Source organism: Hermetia illucens, chromosome 5, assembly GCF_905115235.1.
Source record: "Hermetia illucens chromosome 5, iHerIll2.2.curated.20191125, whole genome shotgun sequence".
NCBI lineage: Eukaryota > Metazoa > Arthropoda > Insecta > Diptera > Stratiomyidae > Hermetia > Hermetia illucens.
Genome location: NC_051853.1, coordinates 35689605 through 35702538, shown reverse-complemented (window position 1 = coordinate 35702538; position 12934 = coordinate 35689605). Strand labels below are relative to the sequence as shown.

At 42.0% G+C, this 12934-nt stretch overlaps 1 protein-coding gene across 6 annotated transcripts in view; it reads left to right on the top strand.

The window, feature by feature from the left end:
* The window catches only part of LOC119656894, a 269184-nt gene extending 256250 nt beyond the window's left edge, over nucleotides 1-12934 (top strand). For 5 of the 6 annotated variants that reach the window (XM_038063568.1, XM_038063571.1, XM_038063569.1 and 2 more), the window contains 2 exons: nucleotides 2974-3068; nucleotides 9918-12934. In XM_038063568.1, coding sequence (XP_037919496.1) covers nucleotides 2974-3068; nucleotides 9918-10170 — 348 coding nt within the window. In that variant the 3' untranslated portion in view covers nucleotides 10171-12934. Of the gene's footprint in view, nucleotides 1-2973; nucleotides 3069-9917 lie in introns of those variants that run through there. The other variant, XM_038063572.1, reaches the window with a different exon arrangement.

Sequence of the window (12934 nt, the reverse complement as noted above, 5' to 3'; positions counted from 1 at the left end):
GGTTCCTGAACGTTTTTTGAAGTGATCAAAGTACTACTCAACGCCTTCAATACAGCTTGACTATCGCTACAGATTGCGATGCGCCTGCCCTTCAACCGTTCGTCAATCAACCAGGTTGCAGCATTTAAGATCGCCTCAAAGACCGTTGTGTATTGTCCAAAAGGAAAAGCCCACTTCTCGTTTTTATTCGAGAGGTAGACTCCTGCTCCAGAACCATTTTCTGTTTTTTAGCCATCGGTGCAGAAGACGTCAGTATATCCAGACACGCATTCTTCTGGTTCGCCCCAGTTTTCTCTTCGTTTCAAGATAACATCATATCTTCTGCCAAAGAGATGTATGGGGATCTGAGAATCGGAAGCCATTGCGAAAACTAGATTCAGTTCTCCAACGACTCTTCCAATGCTTCGCTCCCCCCACGTCCATTGTTTTCCCATAGATTTAATCGAATTAGTCTATGAGCCGCTCTCATTGCAGTGCTCTGAATAAACAAATCCAAGGGCTGCAATTTGAGTAATGCATTCAGAGCTGCGCCGGATGTGGTGCTCATGGCACCGGTGATACCCAGACACACAGTTCTTTGCAGTGTGGCTAGTTTACAGCGAAAACTCTTCTGTTTCACCCTAACCCACCACACTGCGGATGCATAAGCGAACATCGGCCTAATGGTAGCAACATATATCCACATTAGTACCTGAGGCCTAAGCCCCCATGTTGAGGCAAAAGTCCGCCTACACAGCCCATAAGCAGTGAGAGCTCGTTTCATCTTTACCTCTACATGTTTGTTCCAAAGAAGCTTCTTTTCTAGAATAAGTCCCAGATATTTCACTTCTTCGGAGAGTTGAAGGGTTGTTCCCTTCAGTTTCCTCTTTTTTGTAAATAATACCATTGTGGTTTTATTTGGATTTACAGAAAGTCCATGCCTGAGATACCAACTGTCAATCAAATCAACGGCCCGTTGTGTGTTTCTACACACCAGAACTCGACCAACAGTCAGTACAGTCACGTCATCCGCATAAGCTTGAACGTGTGTTGGCAGATTTTGCAGTTCGCATAGTAGTGAATTGATCAGCATAATCCACAGAAGTAGCGAAAACACACCTCCTTGAAGGCAGCCTTTCGCTTCCGTTGTTAAGTATCAATAAATACCCACTTCAGCAAACAACAATCTCTGCGTTAGCTTAGCGTAGATCCATTTTATTAGAGTTTCGTCAACACCATGCTCTCTTGCGGCATCACAGAGCTTTTGGAAGGGCACACATTCAAAAGCCCCTTCAACACCCCCATCGCGTACTCACCATTCAGAGTTGCATCCTATATCTTTGAAACCAAAGAATGAAGAGCAGACTCACAGAAGTTTCCACATTGGTAAGCATGTTGATTTTCATTTAGGGGGTGCGACTTTAGCACCTTCTCGCGAATGTGACGCTCAACCAGTCTCTCCAGACATTTCAGCAAAAACAATGTTAGGCTGATTTGGATTAGAATAGCCATCTTTCCCAAACTTTTGTATGAGGACTACCTTCACCTTCTGCCAAGAGGAAGGCACGTAGCCCAGAGCAAGGCATCCTGGAAAAATATTTCTTAGAAGTTGCTCTAAGTGCTCTATACCCTCCTTTAGCATCGCTGGGTAAATGCTCTCGCAGTGTTCCAATTCCCCTTGCAACACCTTCGTGCTGAAGGGTTTGCGAAAACCGCCATTTCTCTTCTTCCCACTTCTGAAACCTGGTCTCCCGGGTGGTGTACTTCCAAGAGAGTCTGTATAGATTCAACTCTGGAGTTCGTGAAAGTATCATCCGGTTTTCTAAGAGAGTCCAACTTGGCCGACTCATCCTTATTAAGGACTCTGCACAACCTGAGAGTCTCCCTTTCACCTTCCAGTTCCTCACAGTATGCTCCAAAAGAGTGTCGTTTCGAACATTTTTCGAGCCTTTATTGCTTTTGCAAGCACGATTTAGAAGTCGTCTGGTTGATTTTCTGAGTCTCTGCAGTTCTCGGTTCCATGGTGGAACGTGTTTGGCCTCGGGAAATAGGACAAGCCTCTTCAAAGCACTCTAAAAGTGTGCGATTCAGAGTTTTCAATTGATCTTCTATCGCCAGTATGTCCCTAATAAGGTTTCGTGTCCGAACCCATTGCAGAGGAGCCTCCGTGCAGGCTTGGGTCTGATCACTTATATGGTCCACTGCATCACGACCAGCAAGTCATAGTTCTTGTCGTTGCCAGCACGGGCAAAGTCTCCTCGGCCACTTGTAGGCAAACTTGGTTTTGGTCTGACAGGGTTGCTGCTCCATCTTCCTTGCCGTAAAGTAAAATCCTCAAAAATCCGATGACAAGAAGAAAAAATATTGGTGGCAGAATGCAGCCTTGTCGGATTTCAAATACCTCCGAAACTTTACTTGGATGCAGCACGTGGCATTTTACACCGTCATACGAGTATATCGCTCTGATAATAAATATTAGTTTCCCCAGTCGTCCAGTCTGCTCTCTGTCAATCAAGCTTTTTGAGTGCTTTTGGTACGCATAAGTGGGAAAAGACTGTGTCCTATACTCCATAAATTAGTGAACATGAGACAGGTAATAGTATAATATATAGTACAAAAGTGGCGGTCGTTACGAAGGACTAAAACGTTCCGCTTACGTCTTCAAATTCTTAAGAAACTCCCTTATCCATTCACAGCCTTCTTACAATGCTATTTTTGCGACTTTATTGAAGCCGTAAGAACATTCAGTTACTATAGTACTAGTCTACATTTTCAGTCAAGGTGAATTTCTGTCAGGAATCTAGTGATATAATTTTATGTATATTCATTTGTACGTACCAACGCTATATGTTTGTAGAATTTTATTGAAGCTAATATTTTAGTAACTTGTACCATATGATATATGAAATATATGAAATGGAAAAACATGTTGATAATCATATGTGATCCTTATACTAAAACAAATTTTTCATTCCATATTGCGCTTATTTTCAGGATGTTTCCAGTCAAATACTGCCGAACATTCATACTGAAGATATAATTAGACCTAGGAAAATTAGTCGTTTGCGAGCAATAGGGAATCAAATAAGGTAAGGGTTAAAATCATTTAAGTTTATTTGTTTTTTATTCCAATATAGACATCATAAATACGTTTCCCCCCAATTATGGTTCTAGAATTCTCCGATTTATTTATTTTGATGTTCGAAATCTTGCAATATGAAATGTTGAAGTTCGAGTTTTCAAAACCGACTTCCCTATGTGAATTTTAAGCGAATGAAAATAATCAATCTTACAAAATCTGCTTTAAATTGTCATCCCATGTGAAGGTCCCTTTTCTCGCTATTTTTGGGCCTTTTTTCGAAGAAGCGAATAAAGATATAAATGTGAAATTTTCACCATATATTCATTAATATCTTGAACATTTTTCCAACCCGATATCAAAGTTCATTATTGAAGTGCAAGGAAACTTATAAACCCATCTCCAAAAAAAGCTATTTTCAAGGTACCAAGCTAGAGCGCGTTACATTGAAAATATTTTCCCAATATAAACAGTTGTACACTGTAAAAAATTAAAGTTGCGTTTAGATGTTTCATCCGTTTATATATCCGCTGTGGTTCCGCTAAAAGAAGACGTTTCCGTCCCCCATGGTCAGTAAGAACTTTAAATACGTTTATTTCAAAACAACATTTTCAAAATTAGCGTACATAATAGCGTGAAAGCTATTCAACCGATCGACTTGAAACTTTGCATACATCCAGAAAATTTGATTCTCCTAAATAACTTTTTTTTTATGGGTGGAGGTGGAAATCTTAAAAAGACGTTGCTGCACCAGGTTGCAGCAGTGTGTGAGATTTTTACCCACTAGAACCATCCCCACTTCTCCGACCATATCCTCGCGGGACCACCGTCAAGTATTACTTCGTGAGGAGAGCTCTGGTTTACACCAGCACAACTAAGTCACGCGTCCGTCGCGCTTTCCGAGCTCGTTCCAGTTCCTTTAGCTTTTCCTGTATCGCAGTTACCATTCCGTTTGTTGAATTTCCTCCACGAAATTAGGGGGTCCGATAACAGCATTGAGGGCATTGTTTAACCTCCCTCTTTCATTCACGAATCTCGGACAATGGAACATAATATGCTAAGGGTGCTCGAGTATAGCAGCGCATTCGGGACAATCTGGAGACTCATCCAATCCGAAGGGATGCAAGTACTTCCTCTATCCACCGTATCCGGTAAGGAACTGCTTTAGCTGATAATTTAAATCGCGATGTTTGCACTCGACCCATCTCTCAATACACGGGATCAGTGTCATCTCGTTGTTGCTGCCATCTCCTGTACAGCTCCATCCTAGTAGCTTTTAGGAAGCCCGCAGTCACTTCAACCGAATTCACCCCCCTTCTCCGGTAGAGAGAGCGTGCCTCATTCGCCAGAAGATTCAAGAGAATCATTCCCGCGATGACACACACTGCCTCATCTGATACCGTTCTATATGCAGGGCACACCCTCAGCACCATTGATCGGTATGCCGAACTTTCCTTTGTCTGGTTCGCTGGTGCCGCGTGTAGCAGGATGTATTTCACCACCACTGCAATAAGCAGCCAGCGACTAGATTTCGGCCTCCAATATTTGGCATCATCCTTGCTAGAGATGAACATAGCCCTTGCTGCCTTTTCGTGAGCATAGTCCAGATACCCCTTGAAGGTCAAGTTGGCATCGATCGTTACCCCCAGGTATCTAATGATCGATTTTGAAACGACTTCGTGATTACCAACGCAGATTTTGATAATGTTGTTTTTCCTCCGATTGGTAATAAAACCCACCACCGTCTTATCTTCCGCCAGGTACAATTTCACCATTGAGAGCCATGCTTTGATTGTATGAATGGTTTCACTTGCATGCAGTTCCACGTCCTGGTGGTGTTTCGCAAGTACTGCCACTGCCAGGTCGTCTGCAAAACGAATCAATGATGACTCCTTTAGCACGCGAAGGACGAACACTCCATCATACATTATGTTCCACAGCAGGGACCTCAGTACGGGGCCTTGGGGAACACCTACTGTCACAGCATATTCCTTCGGATTATCGTCCGCCTCATACCAAAGAGTCTCTTCGAAAGGTAACTCTCGATTATCCGAGCGAAACAATCAGAGACACCCAGTTTAGCCAGGGTGTCCTTAATCCAATCCCAATTGACTAAGTTAAAGGCATTCCTAACGGCCGGCGTTACCACCGCACAGCACTTACCAGCGCCAATGCCTCCCGTGCCAGGTCCACAACCGTTGTAATGGCATCTACCGTGGACCGCGCTCTACGAAACCCATACTGGCGCTCCGATAGACCACCCGCTAGCTCGACGAATGGAAGCAGCCTGTTGTTTATCACTCTCTCCACCATCTCCCCATAGTGTCTAAAAGACTGATAGGGCAATATGAAGAGGGTTCGCCATGTGGTTTTTGCTTTCCGCAGCAGAACCAACCTCTGCTTCTTCCACTGAGCGGGAAACACTCTGATTTCAGCAGCCAACTTCAGGGATTTCTTCGTCTAATCCAATTCGTCTACAGATCTCCCGTAGTTCCTCTTCGGTCACCCCGGGGATTGTGAAGACGTCCTGGTTAACCACTGGATGAAGTCCACTTTCTTTTTGTTGTGGAAAAAGGATTGCGATTATTTTGAACAAGAGTCACGGGCACATCACTTGGGGTGGTTTTTGTCCACGAATCTTATTCATTACAACGTTGTAAGCAGCGAGCCACGGGTTCGTATTCGCTTCAAGGCACAACTGCTTGTAGCAATTCCGCTTACTTTCGCGAGCAGCCTTCTTAGGGCTACTTCCAAGATCGCGGTATTCTTTCGCCTGTGGTCTCTAGCACTCAACCCCAAGCCATCTAGCATCTCTTCATATTGCGCTAATGTTGTACTAGGAGGATAGGAGGATAGCAACTGTAGATATGGACGCCGTTGACTTTCGCCCGTATAAAGCCGGCTCCCGGGAATACCATTGTTTCTTGAATGGCTTGCCGCCCACATGTGCCGCGTTTCCCGATGAGTCTTTCATCCATGTAGCACTAACCTAATTTCGGTACGGCTCACAATTTATCGTCACGTGCACATTCGACTCTCGAATGGTTTGCGAGAGCAAGTCTTGAACTGCCTCGCAATGGTTGAGGTTGATTTGTATCAACCTCATTTACCCTTACGATTCTGTTCCCTCCTATATGCCGGGCACCTGCACCACCTGCATCGTAGATCTGCAGTTCAGTCTTTTACAGGGTGGCCCTCTTCTCCACACTTCCTGCATCTTCTCGACCTATCGTACCCGAAATCGTAGCATCTGAAGCATCTCTTGAGAGATATTTGCTCCCTAAGTCGGCGCACGACCCAACCCACGACAACAATTCTTACTTTACCCGCGGTAATCAGTTTAATCCCTGATTTCACCGGCAAACTAATAATAGCGGTCTGTGTACTTCCATAACCCTTCTTCTATTTCGCTAAAGTTGAACTGCTCCCTTAGCCCAGCACAGATGTCCTCTAGTGATGTGACCTCGTCTAGGTCTTTGCACTCGATCACTATTTGTTGCTTTCCAGCTTTCACGTCAGTTTGCTCACTTAGCGCCTTCTCCACCTGGCCACTGTCTTCTCGCTAGATTTGTTTAGTTCCAGCAACGGATCCCCCTTTTGCGTATGCCTGATACGCCTCACACTACCACTCAGATCTATCAGTTCCGGATCGGCATCGATTTTCCGAAGGATATCGGCGTAGGACATACCTCCTTTCTTGGAAATAATGATTACTTCCGGACGAGTCTTCTCTTTCTCCTCTGTCCATTTTTCGGGTTTACGAGCTGTGGGCGGTTCCTCTTTTGTCAGAGTTGAATCCGTAATTGGAGAACTACCCGGAACTTTCGTCGGCTCAGCTTTCTTTGGCAATGATTTTTTTTTCTTCTTGGCCGCTAGTTGGACACCAAGGGATACACTTGTTCCATCCCTACTCTATTTGCCCACGTTCTCACCTATTTTATGTCAAGGAGGCCTGCCTCTCCCATGTGACTTTGCCACATGACACCTGGGCGTTTTTCTCCTCCATCGCCTTAATACAAGGCGACTTAATACCTTGTATCAAAGCACAAATATTTTGGTGGATATTTCGCCTCTCTTTAATGAACTCACACAGTTCATTTATGCATTCCCCCAACGAAACAAACGCGGTTGCAGTTTACTGCTTTCCACGGTCGCCTTTTGCAGTATCGATAGTTATTTCAGTCCGGGGACTCTCCAATTTCTTTCCGAGTCTCTTGACGAATCTCGACTGCCTAGGGGTAAAGTTGCCTTCTGTGGTGACCTCCCAAGTCTTGAGCTTTTCAGAAAAGGATCCGGTGTAGATCTCATTGCCACTCCACTAAGATCTATTGTTGCATTAGACGCCAAAGTAGCCAAGTTTCCCACTACTGAGGCACAGCGGTCGCTGGATATCGACGGCCGGGAGCTCGTTTGCCCACTCCCAAAAACCACTGGTACTGGATTTCCGAAGCCCTGCAGCGTAAAAAATTACCCGTCTCGTCCTCCATATTTGGTTTGATTTCTGGCATCAAGGCATTGCGTCCTAAAAGACTACTGTGCTCCTTTGCTGGCTATAAACTATAGTATGTAATTAATTAATTAAAGTGCAAACATATCCATTCCAAAATCCATACGGTTTTTATGAATGATAACCTTTGATAAATTGGGGATTCCCCTAAAACAAAATTGGAATATAAAATTGCCAATTGTGAACTTCTTAGTAGGCTAAAACCGAAACAAACTCAAAGTTCCACATTCGCATTCAGACAAAATAAAGTGGAAAGTGCATTTGTTAACAGCACATTGTTCCTATAAATTTTAAAAAGAGTATTGTGATATAAAGGTGATATCACATTTATTAGATGTGAGCTTAAGCTCCATATAATTGCATCCGGGATGTTTGGGCTTGTATATTTTTGCAATGAAGCCGTTGTCGAAGTAAGCGAGAAATTTGTCAGTAAATGGTCGTGCTGGTGGCCAAGGATATAAAGAATTGGCAGCAAAGTATAAAATTTCAATTTCTGGAGCAAGAAAAATAGTGGAAAGATATAAATTACCCAGAACGACCGAAAGTTTAAGAAATTGTGTGCCCGAAAGCGGAAGGTTACTGCAGTGGATGATCGGAAAATTTTTATAGAAGCTAAAAACTCTGCAAGAGAAATAAAAAAAGCCAGTAATTTGAACATTTTGTCCTGTACTGTGTGAAGAGGACTAGTTGAAGCAGAAATGAACAGTTATTTTTCCAAGCCTCTGTTGCATGCAGCTAACATTAGGAAACGACTGTCATTTGCAAAAAAGTATATTGACATACCGTTCGTTTTGGCATAGAATAATTTGGTCAGATGAGTCAAAATTTGAATTGAAATATTCAAAAAAAGTAATAGAATTTGGTGTGAGCCTTCCCAGAGACTAAAAACCAAAAATATTACAGCTACAGTTAAACACAATGGCAGTACCCTAATGGTATGGGGATGCTTCTCTGCCGCAGGAGTAGGTAGCGAAATTAATTTAAAAATGACTAGGGCACGTTATGTAAATATTTTAAAAGGAAACTTCGCGAAAAGTGCAGAGTCTGGATTTGACGACAAGCTTAAGGGCCCTATTTGGAACGCCATCCAAATCCGGAACTTTGTTATCTGCTATTCTAGCGCAGATCTCCAGTAGCTCGTCACTGGTGACTGGCGGTATTGCCGTGTCGTTCAGAGGTCGCTGGAACCTCTCTATGCCCTCCTCTTCCTGCGGGAATAACCCCTGGATAATTTTTAACAAGAGTGAAGGGCACGTGATCTGCGGAGATCGCCCTCTGGATCGCCCCTTCACGATTCCCCCCCGCTCCCCCACGGATTTACGTCCGCTTCAGAACAGAGCTCCTTAAAGCTTTCCTTCTTGCTCCGTTGGGTGGCGAGCTTGAAGGTTTCGCGGGCTTCCTTAGAGGCGCGCTCTTTTTGCCGTTGGTCGATTCTGCCTACCGCTCTCTGAGCCGCTCTTCAGGGTCGGTGAGAGGCTGATCGAAGGCTGGCCAGTTCAGTATTCCACCAGTAGTTTGGTCTTCTACTGGGGAATGAACACCTCCTAGGCATGGACGCGTCACATGCTTTGATGCATTGGGCCACATTGGAAGCTCTTTCCGTAGAGGCGCCTGCTTTATTAGGTTGGTCTAACCACACCTCCATGAAGGTCTGCTCATCCAGAGTTTTCGCGGACCAGTCTGATATCTTACTCGGTTTCGGGTATGATGGTCTTCTGCTCGGTGACTCCACTCATAACCCAGAGAAGATTGTCTGGTGATCGCTATGTATGTAGTCCTTGCTGACCCACCAGGACATATCACGTGCCAGTGCAGGGCTAGCAAAAGTTAGGCCTACGATTGAGGCAGACCTTCCTTCCGTCTGTCTGTCTGCCTGTCTGTCGGTCAAATGCATTTTGCTCTGAGATGGTTATAGCGATTGACCCCAAATTTGGTAGAAAGGTGGGATCTATGAATGCTCACGCATACAGTGAATTGCATCCTTTTACGTCAAATTTAAGGTGGGTCCTCATACATGCAAAACAGGGGTGTACATTTTTTTCCATCAAATATAGTCATTTGGGGTATGAATTTAAAGGTCTCGATTAGTACTTTTCGAAGCCGGTCTCCGTTTTGACATTTGTTAGAAAGATGGGGAGCGCGGGGGTTTGAAACTGATCGTTTCTTTAAGGGGCCATTCTCAGAAACTACCCAACCGAAAAATCTAAAAAAAATCAGGAAGCTGCCACTATATGGTGCCTGGGCTTCGAAATACCTTCCGGTCTCCCGGCTTGTTCTTAGAAATCAATTGAAATTTTCCTCAGAATTCTTACATAATATATAATATAATTTTTACCCACTATTTTCTTCCAGATTTTTACGTAGATTAGAGAAGTCAATTAAACGCCGTGAAAGATTGTCACCGTCCGATAGCTGTCCAGAAGATGGAAACGATGATTTAGATTCACCACGGGTCACTTCGCCATTACTTCAATCAACTAGTTCGAAACCGAGAATTTCCATTTGTAGACAAAAACGCTTGCCAACTAGTATCTATACAACGAGTGATAGGGGTTGGAGATCACGAGAAAGAAACATTATCCATGGCGATATAAATAGTGACTAGAGATGTCCAAAGGATAAACTACGTATGTATGTATATTACTTACGAAAATTCTTTAAAAAATGCCTGTTTGGATACTGAGAAAACCACTTGCTGCTGAAAACAAGCGTAGAACTATTAGTTTTTACTTGGAAAATAGTAAATATTATTTAAAGTGTCTTGTGACAGGTAGAAGTTGTGATGGTTCTTTGGATTAGGTTTATATAATTTAGTGACACTTCAACTGTAAAAAAGCGGATTAATTTCATCCATGCTCTACAGATCTCATACATAACCATCGAAATCATTCTATCTGCCTAGGACGCATAACATTTCATCTGTGAAACTTTTTTGGCCTTAAAACTATGTAACTCGAAGATAAGTATCGAATATTCAAAGGATTTGCTTTTAAAAACTAACTAATCTGTCATTGGTCGAAGTATTGATGTTAATTATTGTGTAAAGGTAAAACGTTATCGAAATATTGATATAAACAATAAAAAAATAACACAATAGAGGGGCCAAAGTAAACGATATTCACTCACTCACTAAACTAAAAACACTCACAACTCACTAATCTGTAATTAAATGCATACCCACACTATCATATAAATTTGCACAATGTCTATTTCTGAAGCAAAGAAAAGGCAGTTTTAAACGAATAAGCGAACGTACGAAGTTACGGAGATTCAATTTCTATTGAGCTGGCAATAAGACACGTTCAAAACCTTACTGGGACTCGCTGTCCAAAACTCCACCCTTTACTTTTCTTATGGATGACAAGAGCAATATAAGATTTAAGCGTGCAACAATTCAAAGGATGGAATTCTAAATAAACGCAAAGTGCTAGAAAGCAGCTACAATGTGATAAGTTAAGTCCTTGCAGTTTTACTGGGCCAGAACCAAACTATTAATTTCATAAACCCCTTTCCCCTCTCACAACCCCTGGCTAGAAATTAATTGAATTAAAAGTCAACTAAACGGAAACGAGAAATGCGAATGTGTTCAAAATCTGCATATAAAGCAAATAGGGTTTTGTGTTCCTCCAAAACCCTAACATGATGCAATTCACAGTTTGAATGGAAAATTTAATTGTATGTATTAAGTAATTATTAAAATTTTCGACGACGGAGAGATACATGAGGAATATTGTGCTATGTAGTTCGCGAATGTTCATTTAAATTTTCTGAAAATTAGATAAAAAAAAAACAAAAATTAATTAAGAGCTGAGACAATCGGTTTTTCTTGTCCTTGCGATTTATGTGGATATATTCTAAAGAAGAGAAAATGAAAAATTCATGGAACAATTATTGCTACGAACGATCTCTTGTAAATATAGATTCGATAAGCTTGAAATTAATTTGAAAATTAGTGTTTCGAAGGAAATATGTGTGAGTGCGTAAGTGTAAATAGTAAAACTCTCGACGATTGATGAGTGATTTCTCAAATTTGATTTATTATACTGAAAAGGGACAATGCTAACAACGACAGGTGTTCATTTAGTGGGATTAAATTTATGATACATACTATATATCCAGAAATGGAATAATTTGCCAGACTCTATTAAGATATTTTAGCTACTCAATTTTTGAATTATCATAATAACGCGATGAGAACTTCTTCCTGAAAACCAGAGTAATGGATCTATTCAGATATGAACCATGGTTTTGTTACGAGGAGAGATGAATGGGAGCATTCCTATATTTTTTTTTTTCAAATTTGCAAAACTGAAATATATAATTCAATTTACACATAACAGCAAATACATTATTCCCTACTCTCCCAATATTACATGATACCATAATCACTTGAACCCTATATTAAAATCCACTGTATGATGGTGTTACAGCCAACAGCATCCAACCATTTCGAAGTTGTGACCACGACCTCAAATTTCAAACTTGGGAATTGATCTTTTGCCCGTGTGAACTGTGTCTTTCGTCTTCTAGGTTTGCCTATTGGACGTTTCCATTACGTTTTACGTTTGACCTTTCATCGTTCGTTTTATTAGACAAGTATCGAACATTTACCTTTCCATTGCAACTTCGTGAACTGGGTATTGATGGATAATCGAATATATTGTACATATATGCAACTCATCGTTGTACCGCAATAGCCAGTCTCAAACCCTTATAGGTCTCAATATTCTACGAAACCGGAAGTTTGTTGTCGAGCCCAGATCCTTAATCTCAGAGCTATACTGATAGATAAGCACAGAATCAATGACCATTTCCTATGTGCTTTTTTGGACTTTATAGAGTTAAACGAAGTGCGCTTCCTTACCTTAACCTTTCGAAAGCTTTGCCTAATTTTTTCCCTGTTTTATCAAGATGAACTCTTTAATACTTACATACATTTACTATTATTCTGTTAAGGGGAAGTCTTAAATAACTACTTTTGCTGGTTATAGTGTACTTATTAATCATAGTATCTCAAGCAAGCCTATAACCGTCGGGAACTTTAGTATACTCCCTATTTGCAGATCTTTCAACTTTGCTTCTGGTATTAAGTGTTCTCCCAGATGCCTCGACCTACTAGCTTCCATGGGTGATAGTTTAGCCGACAGTGACCAGTGCGAATTCCCTCTATGATTCGAAGGTTCCTTTTTGGTGAGGTTTAAGCAATCCTTTGTACTCATGGGTGCGTATCCCCCAAAAGTACCATGGACTGCTCCATTCCTGGTAGGCCGCCCAGCATAGTTCCCTCAACCGTTCCTTTTCATTTTTTAATGTCATAGCCATGAAACCATTTCCGACTCCACAGAAGGGTTTTGACTTATATAAGGGCG